General features: G+C 34.3%; 2 protein-coding genes across 6 annotated transcripts in view; both read right to left on the reverse strand.

Annotated features, from left to right (window-relative positions):
• LOC118195866 (uncharacterized) overlaps nucleotides 1-22,056 on the reverse strand; it is a 219,932-nt gene that overhangs the window by 14,064 nt on the left and 183,812 nt on the right. For all 5 annotated transcript variants that reach the window (XM_085808113.1, XM_085808111.1, XM_085808112.1 and 2 more), the window contains one exon: nucleotides 15,076-15,765. In XM_085808113.1, the coding sequence (XP_085664239.1) occupies nucleotides 15,076-15,765 (690 nt within the window). The remainder of the gene's footprint in view (nucleotides 1-15,075; nucleotides 15,766-22,056) is intronic.
• LOC146993222 (uncharacterized) lies at nucleotides 3,691-4,863 on the reverse strand. The gene has a single exon (XM_085808116.1). The coding sequence runs from the start codon at nucleotides 4,710-4,712 to the stop codon at nucleotides 3,996-3,998; it is 717 nt and encodes a 238-aa protein (XP_085664242.1). The 5' UTR covers nucleotides 4,713-4,863; the 3' UTR covers nucleotides 3,691-3,995.

Genomic DNA, 22,056 nt, shown 5'->3' on the forward strand with positions numbered 1-22,056 from the left:
GTGCTCAGGCCTATGGTGTATATTTTGAATAAAGTCTACATTTGTACCCACCGTGTCGTTTCGCACCTTTTCATTTGATTACCCCTTGTACAGTGATCAAAAAGTCGCATACACCATGCAAAAATATTTTGCTACAAAATTACTAAAATGAATGAAGTTACAAACATGAATTAAAAAAGAGATTTTGAGAAACAAAAATGATAAAACTTTAAAAGTTTTCCTCAAATACAAGCACAAATGCCATTTCTCAAATTGAAGACAATGTATGAATGCTTATTTTTCTCAATTTCACTTTCACCATTTGCTTTGAGTTCATTGACAGTGTGGATCGCTTGCATATATATGTGCTTTTAGGTGACCTAACATTAAGAAATCTGGGAGTGACAAATCAGAGGACCATGGAGGCCAATGTCCTTAACAAATACAAGGAAATCAGTGTGGGGGGTGAGTCTGCAAAATATGACATTGTCTCATTACATGATATGGCAGGTGCTCTATCCGCTGAAACCAGAAAAAGCATTCATTCTCTTCAAGTAGTGCAATAAACTAATAATACACAGCTCTATCAATATAAACTGCTGGCCATTAAAATTGTAACACCAGGAAGAAATGATCTGACGAACCTCAAAATCACATGAAAAGAAAAAGAGGTTGGGATATGCAAATGATTAGTATTCCAGCGCATTTAGACGATGATGGAGGGAGGAAGAAAGCACTTTGTAAGGTAGGGGTTTGCTTAGAATATCGTGTTATGCCTCGTATCAGATGAAGGAATGCTTACCAGCAAGTATCGGAATGCGATAGAGGCAGGATCTTTACCTATTGAAAGTGTGGATTATCATTCCATGAATCGCCGTCGCACTGGTCAACATCCAACCACTGTCATGAAAATATGGAATCAATGGGTTGCTGAGAGTCAGACTGAACGGCATGCAGAATTTCAATGCCCTTCCATGACAAATGTCCGAGAGGACAGACATATTGTGAGGTCAGTCCTGCAAACCCGTACAACCACATCACGGACAATTAGTCAGGAAATGGGCATGTTTTCAGCACACCCAGTATGTGCTCATATGGTGCATCAATGTTTGCAGCAGCGTGGACTATCAGCACAGCAACCATTACTTCGTCTTTCTTTGACAGTGCAGCACAGAGTGAGATGGCGACTCTGGTGTGCCGAATGACAAAGCTGGATACAGGAGTGGTACAATGTCCTTTTTTCAGTTGATTCCCAGTTCTACATGAAGTATTCTGATTGATATATACATATCTGGAGGCTCCAAAGAGATCACACGTTGCCTGCTTACATTCAATATCGGCATAGAGGCCCTGCACCTGGTGTGATGGTTTGGGCAGGCATTGGGTACATGACACACACATCTCTGGTTTGGATTGACGGTAATTTGAATACAGATTGGTACATTTCTGACATCTTATGTCCAGTGGTTGTGCACTATCTTCAAGGCCTGCTGAAGGCCATCTTCCAACAAGATAATGCAAGACCACATGTTGCATGTCCTGTTCTGACCTTCCTTGATACACAGTGTGTTCGACTGCTGCCCTGGCCTGCACGGTCTCCATATCTGTCCCCCATTGAAAACATCTGGTCATGGAATGCTAAGTGACTGACCCGCCACTCCTCTCCAGGTAATATGGTTGATGAAGTGTGGCATAGACTTGAAGCAGCATGGAATGAGTTGCTTGTTTCTGTCATCCAAGCCCGGTTCGACTCCATGTTTAACCGGGTAAGGGCCGCAGCTGTTTCTACTAATTTCGCCCCCTGTAAACCCCCAAAATACTTACAAATTTAATTATTTTGTCTTCATGCCATTTTTCTATTTGTTTTCCTTCATACTGTTGCGATTTTAATGGCCAGCAGTATATATATATGTATAGCTGTTGCAGGCCTAATGGCCAGCAGCGTGTGTGTATATATATATATAACCACTACCTTTAGACATAGACACAGTATAATAGACATCAATTTTTGATGAATGTAGAGGTCTCTCAGGAAATACATGTGAATTTTCCATGCTCCGTATTCCGTGTTTCTGCTACCGACATATTCGCTTATCTGAAACCAAGAATTACCTGCAGAAAACACAGAATCAAGTTTTCTTAGGTATTAATAAACAATCTGAACCACTGCAACAGCACAGCCATTTGAGGTTATCAAGCAGTTTATGTCCTTGAAGAACATGGAAAAAATATGGATGAATATTCAACTTCTTCAACATCTTATCTAAATACCCTCCCATACAATAAATTTGATTTATGATGAAATCTTTCTTACACTTTGTTGGTGACTGCAATATTTTTACATCTGACTTTGTCAAAACTTAAGAGATGGGTGATCACTTTTTTTTTTTTTTTTCTTATTGTAAATATTTGTAGTATTTCGAAATCAGGCGGAAAATAATTTTGTTAAGTTGAAACGTCTGGGAAGGTCTCTTTCACTACAACAACAAATTTTCGATAATGTTTTGCAAAGTAATGCTTGAATCGCCAAAATCCACTCTGCTTGTGGAAAAGCTCATCTCCATCTTGCACAAAACAAACAGTTTTTAAAGCTAACTACATAAGCAAAACTGATATTTCAAATAACATATTACTTGTAACAGATAGGAATGTTATCCATTGAAATAATTTGTTATCAATATCCATTTTGATATTTCCTCAATTTTTAAAAGTTTGATGCATGCAACTTTTTGATTACTTGAAATAATAAGTTAAAATGAAATGCTAAGAAAAGAGATTAATAGCAATAGAATTATGCACTAATTTGCTTGCACATAATTCAGGGTTTGTACACGCTTCTGCTCATGGAAATTAAGTACTTTTAATGACTTTTAAGGACCATTAATGAAAAAATTAAGGACCTATGAGCAAATGGGAACTGAATAAATTCAATTAAAAATATTATCTATGCCTGAAAATCACTTTTGTAATACCATACTAAAAATAAAATAGATCCGCAAGTAGTATGCATTATTACTAGACATGAATTAATTAACATAATTATTAATAAGTTAGATAATAAAATCAACTTTATGCAATTTATCAAGTAGCATTAAATATTTTACACTTATAATAGTTGAACATATTTGAAAGAAGATAAGTGACATTTACGTTTTACTAGCTTTATGTTGATTTTTTTTTATGTCTCATTTTGTCCCATACTTGGTCAGTCTAGAGGTTTAGTAAATAGCATGTAGATTTTATGTCAAGCGGTATAGGTTAAAATGAGAAGTAAGATCATAATCAGCATGATTCGTAACAAAAGACTGAATGTTGTCACCACTGCTGCTTGTCTAGATAGAGACCTGCTGATTAGAACAAACCTGAAAGGCCTGATGTAGGCACAGTTGGTAAGTGTTGAAAGTTAGTTATGCTCTGTTTGATGCAGTTAGTGTCGTAGCTTCCTGTAGAATTCCAGGGGTTGTAACCTAGTTAATATACTTTAAGGTTCCAATAAGCCATTAAAGCACCAGAGGTGATAAGTTTTTTGTATTATTTTAAGTCTCACTATATGAAAAGAATAAGATTTACTTAAACTTTTACAATTTTGTGTTTTATCTTGTGACCACAGTGACTATTAATGAAAGACAATAGCTCGCTATACTACACTCAAGAGCCAAAACATTATGACCACCTGTCAATAACAAGTTGGGCCACCTTTGGCGTGCAACACAGCTTCAACACACCTTGGCATGGATGCCACAAGTCCTTGATAGATGGTCGGAGACAGATTGTACCGGATGTTATAGCAACGGCCACGCAAATCCGAGATATTGCGAATTGGTGGTCTTTGACCTCTGAGCTGCCGTCCCATGACATCCCAAATGTGTTCTATTAGATTGAGATCCAGTGAGTTAGGTGGCAAGGACATTAACTAGAAATCAGCATAATGTTCCTGGAACCACTCCAACACAATTGTAGCCTTGTGACTTGAAATCTTGAAATCGAGTTGAAAAGTTTTGAAAGTTGGTTGGGCGTTATCCTGTTGGAACATTCCATTTCCAGCTGGAAAAACAGAGGCCATGTAAGGGTGCAACTGGTCCGCAATGATGTTCAGATATGGTCTGCTCTACCACAACCACGAGTCCCAGAGACGCCCAAGAGAACGTCCCCCAGAGCATAATACCATCACCACCGGCCTGTGTATGACCTACTGTGCATTGAGGGAGCAACTGTTCGCCTGGAAGACGGCGTATCCTGATACAGCCATCGGCATGGTGAATGACAAACCGTGATTCATCTGACCAGGGAACTCTCTCCCACTGATCCATGGACCAGTCGCGATGTTCCCGGGCCCAGTGCAGGCGGCAATGACGGGTCAGCAAAGGCACACGAGTGGGACGTTTGCTGCATAGCCCCATATCCAACAGTGTCCGCTGAACAGTGTGCTCCGAAACTTTTCTACTTGGCCCTGCACTGTATTCGGCTGTCAGCTGAGCCACTGTCTGGCTCCGGTTTTGCTTCACCATGAGAGACAGTCTCCAACGACCGTTTTCTTTGATAGCGTGTGGACTTCCAACACCATGTCGTCTACTGCTGGTTTCACCATCATTCATCCACTTTTCATACGTACTAACAACTATAGATTGCGAACAACCCACGAGACATGCAGTTTCAGAAATACTTGTTCCAAGCCTTCGAGCCATTACAATCTGCCTTCTATCAAAGTCGCTTAGACCTGCAGCCATTCCCATCACATATAGAAGTGAAAGAATGATTCTTCAGACTCTCCAGCAGCAGTTAAATACCACTTCCACCTGATCACGTGCCTTCCATGTTATCCAGGCGCGTTCATCGCAAAATGTAGGGCTGGTCATGTTTTGGCTCTTGAGTGTAGATTACAGGTTTTGGAGAACAGGGACGGCTGGTGTCTAACATACTTAAAACAGGCGTATATCCCACGCCCTCCTTTATCTAGTGGCAACAACTCCCTGGAGTCCCAAGAGGCTGCTTCGGGAGTTTATTGAGACATGAAAAAGGCTGTACATGGCCAAACAAGGGCGCTCATGTTTTGTTTTACAGATTTGGAGAGACTTTGACTAAACAGATATGGCAAGGAAACAAAAATGTTGCAGAATTAAAAAAAAAAAAGGCAGCAAGAGCAAGAATTAAAACATGCAAAGAAATATAATTAAGGCACGTGTTGAGCTAAGTTGCTAGGATAATGACCTCAGGTGGCATGCGGTGCACAGTATGTTGAGTTCTGTGCTAGGAGTTCGTAGGGCATAGATTACACAAGCGTTTGCACATAAGGTTGTCCATGGTTATGTAGTTCATACAGGTAAATAGTTTGCACATGTGTGTAGTTGCAAATAATTCGCTGTTTGCATGCGTTGTTCATAATTTGCACATAGTTTACAGTTGCTTCAGGTCTCTGTTTACAAATGTGCACAGGAGTTTACAGCTGGCTGCAGTTGTAGTATAGGAGGATGAACATTTAAACACTCTGCAGTTTCATAATTTGCGCATTAGTGGAGTGCAGGCATTGCATCTTGTGACAATTTCATGGAACCTAAAATATTTGAAGTCAATACTCTTTGGTTGCTCATGTAGATCGTGTTCTTGTTACTGGGAAGCTGGCAAGGGTTTAATGTGGCTGGCACAGATCTTGGCCCATGGAGGCTAATGCATTGATGGTTTTGCAGATTTGTGTTTTTCTTGGCTTAGTGCTGATAATGTAGCGCTCAGTTATTGTTGTGGGATGCTTAATATGAGTTAAGGTTGTCAGTGGGCAGTGGAAGATGTAATGATCGGGTGCTCCTTCTCAGCCGCAGATGCAGGTGTCTGTGTTGGAGATGTGGTGTCTGAAGTAATATGAAGGGAAAGGGCCATGTCCAGTGATATATCTTGTTCTCTCAATGAGTTATGGGGTTGCAATGAGACAGGCCGTTGACACTTTTGGAAGAAAGATATAGGTACGGCGACCTGTTTCACTTGTGTTCCATTCATGTTGCCACTCTCTGAGGACTGCTTGATGCAATATTGGTTTTAGATGAGACGGCAGAACTGGGATGTTCTCTCAATGGGCGTTGGGTCCGTTGGTAGCTTCCTTTGCCAGGATGTCTGCAGCCTCGTTGCCCTCTGTGCGCCTTGACTGCAGTTAGTTGAATGCTGCTATATCTGCTGTGGTAAAGTTGACTCTGTATGCCTGTAATTACTGGTGATGAGTGGCGGTGATTCAGGATGACATGGAGAGATGATTGGCCGTTGGAACAGATGCAAATGGGATGATGTGTGATTCTTGTAGTTTGTAGATTTTATGTCAAGCGGCATAGGTTAAAATGAGAAGTATTAAATCAGCACGATTTATAACAAAAGACTGAATGTTGTTACTGCTACTGCTTGTCTAGAGAGAGACCTGCTGATTAGAACAAAACCTGAAAGGCCTGATGTAGGCACAATTGGCAAGTTTTGAAAGTTGGTTGGGCTTTGTTTGATGTAGTTAGTGTCGTAGCTTCGTGTAGAGTTCCAGGAGTTGTAACCCAGTTAATATACTTTAAGGTTTCAATATGCCACTAAAGCACTAAAGTTGTTTTGAATTATTTTAAGTCTGACTAGATGCAAAGAAAAAGTTTTACTTGAATTTTTTGTGTTTTATCTTGTGGCCAAGGTGAGGATTAATGAAAGGCAATAAATAACTCGCTTTAACATGCAGAGATAATTTTTAAGGGTACACAATTAGTTATAAATAATTGAATTAGGTTATTAGATAACCTTAGTCATTATGGATTTACAAGGTCACTACTATATTTTATTTTTTAACAATAATTTTTAGAAAAGCCCTATTAAAATCAAAATTTAATCAAATTTCACAGTTTAAAATACATGTAATTTATGACATTGATTCTTAAACGATATTAGGATGATTAAACATTAAAAGCTACAAAAACAAGAAAACTCAACAAAATATTTATCCATCATTTTAATTTGAAGCCTTCCCAAACATTTTGGCTAGTTTATATCGATTTCCTTCTCTTTAAGAATCTTTTCTAACAATTAGAGATTTATCTAAATATGCAAACCAATTCTCTCACTAGTTTCTGCGTGCTTTATCTCCTAACTTGTCAACCTCTCCACAATTTACCTACGAGGGTTTACTTGATCTAGTAAAAGTTAAATAGTCCCAAACCCCCGACAGACATGAAGCTAATTATCGCTATGTCTGAAAGTAACTACAATATCAGACAAAGGTTTAAATAAGCCTCTTATTTAAAAAGAACTTAGAACATAAAGGCATGTTCTAATGCTAACAAAATCAACTACAGCTCACAGTGATGTAATTAAACAAGAACAGTCAAATTCAAATTAAAAACGTGGACTAGTGGTCAAAGATTATACAATTTAATTTTAATTTAATCTGGCTCAGTAACTCTTATCATATGAAGAAATAGAAAGGGGACATTATAGTAAAGGCTGAAATCATAAACATTTGGGTAATTTACATAATAATAACTGCACATATTTTTGAAGAATACTTTTCTTTATGTATTCAGTTTCTTTCTACATGTTTCCTTTTCATTTTAGGATTTTTGGATTTAATTAAGGATTTGTGTTATTCTAAAAAACATTAAATGCATTTAGAATATGTATAAAAAAAGTGGCTAATTTTTTTTTTTTTTTTTTAGTAATATGAACATTCTGAAAAAATATGAAACATATATGGTAAAGGCCGGTTACAGAGCTGGTGTCTCAGAATTTTTAGAATTTAGTGACACACCAAACAGCAAAATTTAGAAAAGGCAAAACTTTTAGAATTTAGAGCAGGCACTGGAAACAGAATTTAGACAGGCACTAGGCAGCAGAATTTAGGATCCACAGAGATTGCATCAGGTGGGAAAATGCCTAGTGCCAGCTCTATGTATGATGCATTAAGACATATTAGATGAATATTTTAAATTGTAAGTTTTTCAATTTCTTTATTAATAAAAAAATCCCTTTCTGTAATGCCTGCCCATGTGATAAGATTAGAAGCATTTTTGATGTTTCCCATGTTTGTGCCAAGTGAAAAGTAGAGAAAATAAAGGAAAGAAACATGTTAAGAAAAAGATTCTAGTATCAGGAGTAAAACATACAAATATTATGTTTTCATAGTTCTTCCCCACGTTCTCCAAAAAGTAAGAAATTCATTGCTAACTTTCTGTTAAATACATCCATTAAGTGTTGATACCATGGAGACATTTTTTATTTTGTCACATATTTCTCAACTCTTCTAGAATCGTGGGGCTATAAATCTTGCCTTCAAATCCTTCTAAACTTTCCAAGCTGCAAGGTCTAAAATACTAAAGAAAAATTATCCCTACCAATTCTGTAACAGCAAAAAGCCAGAAATATCTTGGGGGGGGGGAAGGAGCGAAAAACTGTAAAATGAATTGTATAGAGAAAACTGATGCATATTCTGAGAATCTTGAATATTCTGAGACAATTACATGAGAAAATTAAAAAGAAGACATTTTTAATTAACTGAATAGCTGATTTTGCTTTTGCTAAGTGCTGTTTGCTGTAAATCGTGCTTTATAGCATTATACCTTGTTTATTTTTCAGATTCAAAATGTTGTATAAAATTTGGCCAAATTGAAACTTTATAATATGACAGTGAAAAATAAAAATTTTTTATTTTAATGTTGTTTTTTAAATATAATTTCAATATATTACCATTAATTTAATGAAATTTATCAATGTTACAATGTTTAAAAAAAAAACGTCAAAAAATTCTCAGATCTCGGAATTCAAAATTTTCTATACAAACTGATCTTAAAATCACCAAAATGTTGATAAGCTACCAAATTTTGAGCCGTTTAATACAAGAATTCACATCCCCAAACGCGAAAAATTATTTAAGAGATATTAGAAAAAATGAATTTCGAAATGCTTCTTGCTTAGAAACCTGAGTATCCCATCATTTATATTAGAAATAGAAACAAATTATAACCCATGAACCCACTCAAAAGATAACCATATACGCCAGTGAATCGTCAAAAATATTCCTCCAAAATGCTAATTCACACTCAAAATGGCAGTCATAAAAAACAAACAGAAATTTCAGATGATTAAAATTAAGGACGTTCTGCTGATTTTGGCCAAAATTAAGGACTTTTAAGGACCAAAAATCAATTTCAAAAAATCTTTAAGGACTCTTAAGGACTGTACGAACCCTGTCACTGCAGACAGAGGATGATAAACAGATATCAGCACAACTTTACAGTCATTCATATACAGTTCAAAGTCCGTAATCCGGACTCGTCGTGACTTCGGCGATTCCAGATTAGGGGTTTTTCCAGATTATAGATCATCAATTTAAATCTGGTAAGATGGCATGCAAAAATTATACAATTAAAAATATAAAACAGCAATTTATGAAATAAAGAGCAATTATGAGTGCGTAATCTCTCTTTCACCTCTTCGCTTGTCTGCTGACAGCATGTCACTCGGCCTCTGCTAGGTGTAATTGCATATCTAAAATTTTGGGGCGCATTTAGCACCCCTTATCTTCTTACTGGTTATGATGATATGTGCTAAGAAATTTATCATCCAAAAATAAATTATGTTTAACTATCAAGCTGGTCATGCTTCTTCTAAAATTCTATCAGATCATTCCACTATGATGCAATTTCCGATCATCTATGCAGCAGTATTTTCGACCATGACTAGAAAGTGAATTGTTTTTCACCTCCCGCCAAAAGTACTATACATATATCTACACTATGCTCTTTATGTAAATTATTATATTCACACACACACACACACACATATATTGTTTCAAAAGAATAAATAGTAAAGTTAAATTAAATTTAAATAATTCTCTTGCACCATTGCTGCGAGGAATGAAATTTGAATTTAAAAAAACATTCTCTATTCATAGAAGGCAAATTTAAAGTTAATTAAATTTTAAATAATGAAATTTAATGCAAACAAATAAATGATTAATTATTGCTGCGAACTAATCTACAATATCATTTAAATTCTGAGAGCATATGTAAATCAGTGTAAGTATCAAAATCCATGAATAAATATATAATTCCAGAAATTTTTTAATCCTAAAAAAATTATAAAACTGCATAAGTGAATAATTGTTGAGCAGGCAGGAAACAGACTTATCAAGGGGAAGTTGCCTCCAAACCTAACTCTTCAATTATTCAATTTTGTGTTTCGTCATCCATGTTGGAAAGTATAAAAGTCAAAACCAAAAGTAAAAACAAATATTGTGAATTATTAAAAAGGGACTTAAACAAGTGGAATTTTGAGAAATTAGCAAGTAAATGACTAGAATTAAATTAATAATAATAAAAAAATACAAAGAACATAATATAAGTGGAAGGGGAAAACAGAGGAAATAGATAAAATTTTTTTGAGGAAGTAAAGAACTCTTTTTTGCAAAAACATAATAAAATACTTTATGTAAAGAAATTGTTTCCCACCAAACTTACTTTCAAAGTAATTTTTTCACTTTTACCCGAGAGAAAATTAATATACAGTTTATAAATCCTTCAACAATAAATATTTCTCTAAAGTGAATTCATACACTAATTCTGTCATGTTCTGGTTTAATAACACTACAAAAAAGAGCTAAACCTGAGATTTTGGATTCATTATTGTAACATGACAATGTAAACATGCTTACTCAGAGTGGAATATAAACAACCTAATGCTTAATGTTTATTTGGCCCAAAGTTCTAATTGATACAAGTTACATGACACCCCTGATTGCATTTCACTTTGATAACAGTCAATAACTTTTAATTTTCAGCTGGAGGAGAGAAGAGAAGGGAATGAAAACAAATATGAAGTGCACTTAAATTTGAAAGAAATATATGAAGAAGAGTGGAGAAACAAATTGTGGATACACGAGATAAATTAAAAATTATGTAAACATATAAATTCAAAATTAATGTTAAAAAAAGTGGGATATGCACCCAAAAGCAGGGATTTAGCTAAGCCAAAATTTGCCAAGATTCATGATCTTTCAGACTGTAAAAAGACAGTGCTAACACAGCATGGAAAGTGTTAAATAATTTCAGAGATAAAATAATTTTGCTTCCTCAATTAACATGTTATAAATAGTGTACTCTCATAACCATATAAGAGAAAATTGCTGTTAAATCTCCCATGCTGAATTTCTTGAAATTCAATAATTTGTTTATTTTCACTTAAAAAAAGCTGATTACAGAGTAAGCGGTCGTGGATTAGTAAAATTTTATACAGTAATAAAATTATGAAAAATCAAAGAACACTGATAAAAATAACACATAAATGGAAATCTTTAACTTTCTCTAAATTAGTTTGTATAAAAAAGGTGGGGTGGGGGGAGAATTCCAATAAACCATGACGGTTTAACCTATGAATAATCCATGCTCACTTTTGAATAAAATCAAATTTCAATTTTGTGAAAATTTACCATAGCAAATTAAAAAGCAATTTTTTCTTAAATGTATGCAAATAAACTGTTCAATAAAAGCATTCCATATTTATAACATATTTTGATTGAATTATTATGTATTGCTGAATAAGCTCTTCAGAATTTTCTGCATGCACATCAAGTAATTTCTTTTTACATTAAACACAAATCGAGAATCTTCAAATTATTTTTACATAATTCCGTCGTTTCTAATATATATTCCGCTGTCTTTGATGTTGAGTTTATGCAGTTCACATTTAACTGTCCAAAACATTTTAAATGATGATTTCCAACTGAAATACAACTCAAAGCTAGTTTGCTACACTCTTCCCCATGAGTTTTATATCAGCAACCGAGAGGGATGCTTTTGTAAGCAGTGCCTGTAGAAATACTTTGGAATAAAAAATGAAAAACATGATAAACAGGCTAAAGAACATCAACAAATCCAAAATTTCAGTTATACAGCACATTTTGATACACTGCTAAGAGAGGTATTAATCCAACTTTACATATATGGAGTTTAGAAGTGAAATTATCTTAGGGCTTAAATTAGGGGAAACTTGCTAGAGAGGAGAATAAATTAGGGAAAAACTCGCTAAAAATATCTATATAAATATATAACAATTTCTGAAAAATTGCCCCAAATTGGTAAATTAATTGAAATATTTAGATTTAACTACATCTGAAAAAATTTTTTTTTACGCTATCCATTTTTTATCCAAAGATAGGTGCAACAAATCTGGGAATATTCATTTGGGAAAAGCTAAACCAAAAAAATCTAAATTGAATTAAGAAAAAACATACATTGAACTGATTGTCTTCAACCTCAAACCAACATGGTTAATTGGTTAAGGCAAAACAATTTGAGGGCTATCTGCCTATTCGTGGCAGAGGTTTTAAGGGCAAAACAATGGGAAATAACATGGAGAAAATGATGAAGCTTTCATGCAGCCACTCTTCACTGGGATTCAAACTGAGATTGAACTACTAGTATTCAGTGAATTTATTTACCACTTGGCTGCTGGTGGACCCCAACCAATATGTGTGCCTAATTTTGTTGCTCTAAGCCTAGCCATCTCTTTGTTAAATAATAAATACACACAAACACAGAAAAATTTTGTTTCATTATTGTTGATTATTTGCAATCCTGAATGCATACATCATGTTTTATTACAATAGAAACTCAATTCTCTGTCATTCTCAGATTCTAATATCTATCAGCCATTCAATGAACAGCTACAGGTAGAATAAATCCATCAAAATGCAAAAAATAGAGATAAATAAAAAAATGAATGAAAAAATGATTTTCCTTTTTGATCTGTTGTTTCTCTATTCAGACTGTGTCAGTTTCTCAGAACTTCATTCTCAAATGGATTTTCTTGCTTGCTTTTGAATTTTCTGCATTAAAAAAAAATTTTTTTTTTACATTCAGTTCTTGAACAGACCTCACTATTACAGGTTTTATCTATCCTTGCAGTAAATGCATTTGTTTTCAGTATTTTCTTCACTTTTGTTATAATAATAATTAGTTGTGAATGAAAAGTCACTGGACTGATTGTTTTCATCCACCACTGTTATCTCAGAAACAGTGAATGCAGTACATGATTCACCCGCGTTTCCCTCTTTTCAAGGTTAATATTTCAAGTTCTGACTTTTTATCTCAACAGCAGGCGATACTTGAAAAGGCACCCTCTTTGCTCTCCATTAGAAGAATTTACAACTGTACATGAATATGAAATTCTATATCACGGATAGGGCCGTTCCTAGCAGGCGTGCAGTGCAGAAAAGTAGGTGGGCGGCCAAAATTAGGGGTGGCCTGACACTCAAGGCGATACCACGCCTAAATATTTAAAATTCATTGTAAGTATTTGTCATATGTAAGCACTGAGCATGAAATAAAAATTTTATTAATCATTGAGTTTTGTTTTCAAATTTTGGGGGGAGGGATCAATTCTAGGAAGGTATGCGGATAGCCAATGAGCTTAAAAACAGTTCTGATCATGGATTCTCAACCAGGGGGAATTTTCACACTTTCAGGGAGAATGCAGTTAGCCTTTTATTTACCTGTTAAGTATTTAGCTTTATTTTATGAATATGAAAAACTACTTTTATTCAAATTTTGGTATTTATGAACATTTCCTATACTTTTCCTTAATTTATAAAACACATTAAAAATAATCTAAATTTTAAAAAAATATATAAATGATTTTTTTTTTCATTTGGGAATAGACAGGGGTGAAATTTTGGAATAGACATGGTGAAAGGGGTGCATGGAGCAAAAAAGTTGAGAACCACTGTTCTATGTGAACTTGCATAAATCTCTTTCAGAAAAAAAGCTGTAACAGAAAACTTCTGGTAATGAATATTAAACAAACACTCAATTTTTTTAATGTTTCAGGAAATTTAAAATGAGAAACGAAAAGATCCAAGATGATCAGTACATTAATTGGCCCCGCACATCCAAGACAGTTGCTTAAACCTGAAAAATGTAAGGTTAGCAGCACCTAGAGAAAAGCTGAATTAGTAAAGACTAATAAAGTCACAGTGCAAAACATTATACTCGAATTTGATATGAGGAAAATGTACTTAAAACTATGCATAGGAACTGGACAAGAGAATGAAAGGGATCTTCAAAGTAAAATTTTACACCAACAAATCTTCAAAGCAGTGACACAGACCAAATTTTTTTTTAATGTTTATAAGCCATGAAGAAATATGAACTTTTTTTAGTATTACTCTGAAATGAAACACCAAACCTCGCAATGAGAAAGCCTCTTGTCAGCAAGGGCACAAAATGTTACGTCAAGATTCCTTTTCCTTATATCGTGGGATAGTTAATGAAATCCACTACAAGTTCTGACAATTCTTTATAAACCAGTGAGAACACAATTACCTGAAATGTGGAAGAACAGCTCATGAGTTCTTTTCCATGGCAAGAGACCCATCCAAAAGTTATCATTCTATGGATAATCTGCTGAACACTGGCCTTTTGGTTCAGGCTTGAGTCAAAGCAAATTGTCCATTCTGAGTGTTTTTCCCATCTGTAGCATGGCTACACACCATTTTCCCTTAAAAAGTCTTCCATGGGGCAAGAAATAAAATTAAAAAACCCACAGACCAGGCTCTATGTGACTTTTTTCTGATTTCAAGGAACCAGATGTCAGTCCAATGATTGAAAGAAAAGGAATATAACTCATGGACAAACTATTAGAACACCACTTGCAGCAATGCTTTCCAGTAGTAGAAAATTCCCATGATTAGGTATGAGGATTAAGGAGGAAAATATTTCTACTAAATTTTGTGAATAAAAAATACTGCAGCAACAGCATAGCTCTATTGAGCCACAATGCTACAAATTCCTCTTTCAAAAAGGTTGACCTTTTTTTTAAAAAAAATTTCTGAATATAGTAACATTTTTTTTAGCTTAATCTAAACAAAATTAAAAAAAAAAAAAAAAAAAAAATTATAAAAGCCATCATAAAGCATTTTAAGAGCTTAAACTTATCATTTTATTAAACGGGGGGAAAAAAAACTCGACCATTTGCAACAGGAATGAATTCGCTATCATATTTCAGGTTTTACTAAATGTTAAATTAGAACTGGTTAGTGCATACTAAAATGATTTTTTAGTCTAAAAGTACTAATATTAAGCATATAAAGTTTACCTCCTTCATTCCAGTACTGAATAGTTTGGGTATGTGCTGTATTAAGGTTTAAATGACTACAGCCAATTCCAAGAGCTGTAGTTTGAGTTACTGATTTTCCACTCTGACCAGATTCTGTCACTTTTGTTGAAGTATGACCTGGAGTACTCAATGTTGATGGCACATTAAAAATCACTGGTGGCAAACTTTTTAGACCACTTTTAGCTATTGAGGAAAAAAATGGCCTTGGAAAAAACTCTGATCCTTGAAATGAAGTCCTTGGGAAAGTTTTTTTTATAGTTGCAGGTTTTGCACAGGACTGCTCACTAGATACAGTTGAATATTTAGCTTCTGTAATTGATTTTGACATAGCTATTGGAGATTTAGATACTGTAAATGCCTCACTTGCATATGATGATGGAAACTTCAGTGTTTGGCCATCAGTTAAATTTAGAGATAGTGAAACAGATGAAGTGGATTTTGTTGCAAATAAACCACTTTCTTGTTTGGCATCGAATTTAGGAGGCTTTGGAAATAAAGGTCCCAGGCTAACTTGTGGTTGAGGACTTAATTTTAAATCTAAAGATGAAGGTACATTCTGTTTTCTCCGTATTGGATTTTTTAGCTTGATCCTGGTGAACACTTTTTTGTTTGATGAAGGAGCAGAAGAACTAGTCAATGGTACATGTCCTATAGTCACAGATGTAGAACCTAAAAATACATTATCAACAGAAATAAACAAGTTAATCATAAATTTATAAAAGATATCAGTAGCAAAACATTTTATCAGCGATATTCATGAAATTTTACAGGGTGTTTGTGATAAATTTGACTCTTTTGGGTGATAGAAAAAAACAGGGAATAATGTTCTCAAAACACATTGTATTGTACTCCCAGAAATGATATGGTATTAGAACACAATAAAACAGAATAATAAAAAAAAAAAAAAAAAAAAAAAAACATCTTTGTGGCCACAAATGCTTTAAAAGCACCTCCTAAAGCATGCAGCCTTCACAATGTCCTGCAAATGCTGCTTTAACCCTGTCAATAAGCTGGGTCATTGTGTTAGAGGCAATGCGGTAGCTGTGTTGCTCCACCATGCCCCACACATAACAATCCACAGGACTGGAAGCAAGAAAGGTAGGGGGCCAGATATCTGAAATGGTGAAGTTGTAGAAATTCTCACACAACCACTTTAGGGTGTTCCCAGCTGTATGGCAGGGAGTGGAGTCTTGCTGCCAAACGTACGGTCATCCAGCAGCCACTTTCTCTAGCCAAGACTTCACAACAATATATAAAAACTCCACATACCCATTAACATTCAGCCTGAGTCTCTGTGGAATGATATGCGGGGGGGGGGGGGGTCACATCACCATCACTGAAGGCACATCCAATCACCATCACAGCTTGTGAAAATTTGGACTGTATGACATGGAGAATATCAGATGGATTTTGGGTAAGTTATTTATTATTCTGGTGGTTGTGCACCAAAGTTCTTTTCATCAGAAAACAAACCTGTCTGGTCCAATCACATGTTTCATTTTATTGAAGAGTTTCTTTGTCTTGATGAGGCAGCTGCCTTGTGCCTTTTCAGTCAAGAGTCGGCTTTTATGCCTCTTGTAGGTGTGATAACGAAGGTCCTGGTTTAAAGCCAGCTTCATGGTTGATAGACGACAACCATTTCCAGCACCAGAGCTTCGATTCTCTTCGCAGGATCTTCCGGAATAGTCTCTTGCAGTTGGTGAATGAATTCTGGTGCGTAGTGGCAATCAGATCGCCTTCTGTGAGCTATTCTAGCAGCCACAGCTTTGTAGTCATCGTTGCACTTCTACATTTGACTTCGTATCACTTTCTCTATGTTCAAGGAGCACTACATAACTGTTTTGATTGCAGAATTTGGTTGGCCGGCATGAATCATCATGAAGCAGGTAACCCTTTTCCAATATTCTGGTGGCTTCCACCAGCCCATTGCAGTTCTGTTTGACTTTTGACTTTACAGCTTTATCTCAAACCAAAGAGAATGCTGGCAATATCTTCAGACAACTCATATATACATGCAATAAAACCAACATTCAAATTTACCCCAAACACTCTGCATAAATATATTCACAGAGTATCAGCAAGATAAAAATAAACAGTAAGGTATGTTTAGAAAATTTTGGCTGCATCATATATTTGAAAATAATGTTGTTTGCTAATAAAATATGAAGAAATATTTTCTTGTTTTATTACACACAATAAAGGCATGCATAAGGCTATCATAAAAAAAAGGGAAATTTCTCAAAAATGGCCCCATAAATGTTGTTTAGAAAATATTCAATGTATGATAAGCTATGTGATGAACTTTACCTGGCAAATCATTTGCAGCAGAAGGCAGAAGAGGTGGAAGTCATTCAACAACATTCTTGAAATGATCAGAATTATTTTTCTGCTTTAAACAGGGGATTCAAATGCTATTTAATCAAGTTGCATTCCTTTCCTGCCTGGATCCATTAATGCAGGTATTCAGTTACTCATGATGTATATTAGACAATAGTAAAAATTTTCCCAAAAGCCCACCAAAATTTAAGCAATGAACAGTTTCTTCTCAATAGCATTGGAGGCATAAGACATTAACACAGTTCACAAGAAAACATTTTACACCAGATTGTTAAAAAAGTAATTTAGCACAAAGCAAACAAGATTTTGTATTAATGAGTTTGCCCTGCATTATTTCCTGGCTAGCTCAGCATAGATAATATATATATATATATATATATATATATATATATATATATATATATATATAACAGTGCATCTCCTAATAGACATGACATTTTATAGTAGTTGAAAGAACATTATGCTTCTTTTCTGAATGAGGCAACTTCACAGCTAAAGGCTTTATATGTAGGATGCACTTATTCTATGCCATTTATTCAGTTACTGAGATATGTAATTAAGTTGGACTAGAAAACACATAACCTGCATTGGTGGTTATTACTGTTCACAGATGAACAATTAAAGGCCTCACATACAAAATATCCTGATATGGAGAAAGCAATACATAGATGATCTGAAACCAATATCCTTGAAAGATAGGAATTAAAAAAAAAAAAAAAAAATCTGCATTCTGACATCAGTATCCTTTTAGCCTAAGAGAACTGTTTGTATTCTCTGATTCTCCAGAACTGCTAAACAGGAGTTTAAGAGAATGGTATCTTTTACTAGAGAACATATGGTCTTTGAGGTCTCAGATGTTTAAGTACCAAAAACAGCATGCTTTAACACTATTATTAGCCCAGTAATTAAGACAAATAACTTAACTGGCAGCAATGACAGAAGCTGAAATTAGATGAATTCATATCTCATACCATTTCTGAAACAATTTCTCATAACTATTTCTGAAACTATTTAATCATTACTGAACATTTCCCTTCTTTTCACCCAAACATGCAATTTTTCAGAACATAGTTGTTTTGTCAGACAAGCATAATAGAATAAATTGCAATACAAAGTCCGAGATGATCTAAAATCCAGATCTTAAAGCCACCAACAAAATTAATTTTAGGAATTTTTTTATGCTTTATGCACGCGCATTTGATTTTATTCCCGTAAGAAAACATGTGGGAAATCCCAATTCTTAATTTCACTCTGGCACTAAATGAAATACCTCGTTACTGAAGAAACAGTCGTTTTAGCATAAATTTGTGTGCTCAATAATTTGGATTCGTAGCTGCATATCTGCTTGGCATTCATCTCAAACTGTAACATTTTACACAGAAACATCGCTGATTTTACAACTTCTAATATCTTATGTCCCTGATGCCAAACTGGCAAATCATTATTTATTACATTTTGCTTTCATTATCTCATGTTTATCACTACATGACAACTTGAGAAATGACTCATGCAGCAAACAATTTTTTTTAAAATAGTAATTGAATAACAAAGAGTATGGAAACCTTTAAGGTTGGTATTATTCTTGGTGATGATCACAGATTAAGTTAAATGAGCTAAATGTTGATGAGGATAAATTTAACAAAAATTTTTTTCCATATGCTAAAAGTAGATTTTGTTAATGATACTCATAAGACAAAAGATTACATTTAGTGCTATTCGAATTAAGAATGACTGATTTTTTTATTCACATAAACCCAGAACCAGTGCCAGAGCTCACACGGCCGCAGTGGATGGCAGAATTTAGGGAAGACAACATTTTTTTTAATTTAGAGAAGCACCGAGTAACAAAACTAAGGGATGATAAAATTTTTAGAATTTAAGGAAAGCACTGGGACCCAAAATTAAGAACTTAGGACCTGCAGAGACAGCAAAATATCAAACGCCGGCCCTCAGTAAGCTTAAGTATATGTGAGAATTAATTTATTCACAACTCAGATAAACCTTAAGCATGTTCAAGAATTAGATATAAGTATATATAAATAATTAAAGTAATTGTCTCAGTGTATGATAGAAGCAAGACAAAATTTAACGGAACATTTTGTCTTCGTTGCCAATCTCATGCTACATAGCCGATAAAATATAGCGGATGCTGTTAAGTTAGGCTAAACAGATTCTACATAATTTCAGTTAATAGAGCAGGTTGTGCTCTTCCTTAACTTTCTGATTTGATCCTGCATATTATGTTTTGCAGGCCGTTAGAATTACAGCAATTTTATGAAAACTAATGTTTTAACTTTCGATTGTGTCGAAAAGTGTTTCTAATTCTGCAGTTGCAACAGGATCTACAAAAGCATAAGCATGCTTTGATGCCCATTAAATAAAAAGTGGTATTTCTGCAAAAAATGCATATAGGTATATCCATCTCAAAATTATAACAGGAGTATGGCATTGGAAAGTCAACTGTATATGAAATAACATAAAAAGGAACTTTATGAATTTTTTGTGGATTCAGACACCCCACTCTCAACGAATAGCAGAAAAATTATTCGCTATGCCAAAAGCATGAAGGTAGGAAGTAAGGAGGAGAGGCCCTGGTTTTCTCCATACACTGCTTTGAAGCACTGGCGATCCCTTTGTGGAGACCAAGACATTCTGTGACATAAAATTAAAATCAATGGGTTTTCATATGCTCAGATGGAAATATTTTGTAATTATGTCATAAATATGTATATATTTCCTTTTTCTACAATATTTTAGAGTCCTAATAGTATGTGAAAAAAACACATTTTTAAACAATATTTCATTCTGAATGAAATTAAACACTATACTTTTCACAGAATAGTTTGCTCAGAATGGTTTAATTTGAATGAAATATTTTCACAAGTTTCCGTTAATTACATTAGAAAAAAAATTTAACGTAATTCTATTTTATTTGGTTAACAATTACAAAAATTAAGATCAAAGGTTATTGTATTATTAATTATGCATTATTTCTTTTCTATTTATAGGGCTTCTTGCCAAAATAATTTCTCAAATATGACATGATTTTTTAGCTTTTGAGGCATCTTTAAATCGAAAAATCTAAGTCAATTTATAATTAATGCTCTATTCAGTCCATTTCAAATTAGAGCACTTTTTATTTTAATAGTGAAATACGTTAACTATTGTGCTCATTTCTCTGTACTTTTTTTTTTCAATATTATTTAAAACTTGTAACTGAGTCATTATCAGAATTTTTTTTTACCTTAAATTCAACAATACATATTCTAAAACTTTTCTTTATTACTTCCTTAAGTACACATCTCATAGAATTTGCTTTACAATACCTTTTAAGATTGCTTTCCAGTACGAACAATTCTTGCTTAAATAGTTTTATACACGTATTTGTCAACAGGATTTCAATTTATGTTTATAATTCAATGTTAAGGTATATGCAGTACGAAGTCCGAGACCCAGAAGTAGAATATCCGGAATAATCCAAAATCTGGACCTCAATAGCCACCAACTTTAAAAATTTTTTTTTGTGTGATTTAGACATGCGCAGAGTCCCGCTTCATACTTTCAGTTCGGCACTAAATAAAATGCCTTGTTATTGAAGAAACAATCATTTTAGATAAATTTGTATGATCGAGAATTTGGCTCCAATCTGTATCTACTTGGGCTACATCTCAAACCGAAATACTCTACATAGATACATCATTGATTTTACACCTACTAATATCTTAAATACCTGATGCCAACCTGGTGAATCATTATTTATTATATTTTGCTCTTATCATCACATGTTTATCAACACGTGACAACTTGAATAATGACTCCTGCAGTGATGCCCAAACAATTTTTTATGCTAGTAATTTGAATAATAAAGAGTATGGTAACCTCTTACGTAGACTTTACACTTGGCTATTACTACAGATTAAGTTAAATGGCACAAGAAATTTCGACGAGGAAAAATTTAACAAAAATGTCTTTTCATATGCTAAAAATAGATTTTATTAATGATAATCATGGGCCAAAAGATTACATTTAGTGCTTTTGAATAAGGAATAATTGATTTGTTATTCACATAAACCCAGAACAATTGAGAGGGCTCATATGGTCGCACCAGGCGGCAGAATTTAGAGAAGACAAAGGAAGGTACTTCGTAGCAGAATATAGGACCCACAGAGTGACAGAGAGAAGAAAAAATGTCTATTGGCAAGTTAGTTTGAATTCTAGACACAGCAATTACAGGACTTCAACAATGGAACTTTGTAAATGAATAAGAAATTATGTCTGCCTATAGAATTATCTGAGGCCCGACAAAATTTGAATTTGGTTGGTTTAACTGATGGATGCAAAAACTGTCCTGATTGTAGATAACTGTTCAGTTCATACTTCATTTAAACTTTTAATGAAAGATAATGTATCCATGTCATTCTTTCCTCCAAACTGTACATCCATCATTCAGCCTATGGATATCAAATTAGTGTGCGTGCTGAAATGCAAACATAAAGTAGCATTTTTAAAATCCATGTCAAACTTCTTGAATAATGCTAAGACTATTCAAGAATTTTAGAAATATTTTACCATAAAATCTGCTCAGTGGATCATTGCAAGATCATGGGAGGATGTGCCTCCAGA

The sequence above is a fragment of the Stegodyphus dumicola genome, chromosome X1 (assembly GCF_044657685.1).
Source record: "Stegodyphus dumicola isolate Sdum_Otavi_A_Nest chromosome X1, ASM4465768v1".
NCBI classification, from domain to species: domain Eukaryota; kingdom Metazoa; phylum Arthropoda; class Arachnida; order Araneae; family Eresidae; genus Stegodyphus; species Stegodyphus dumicola.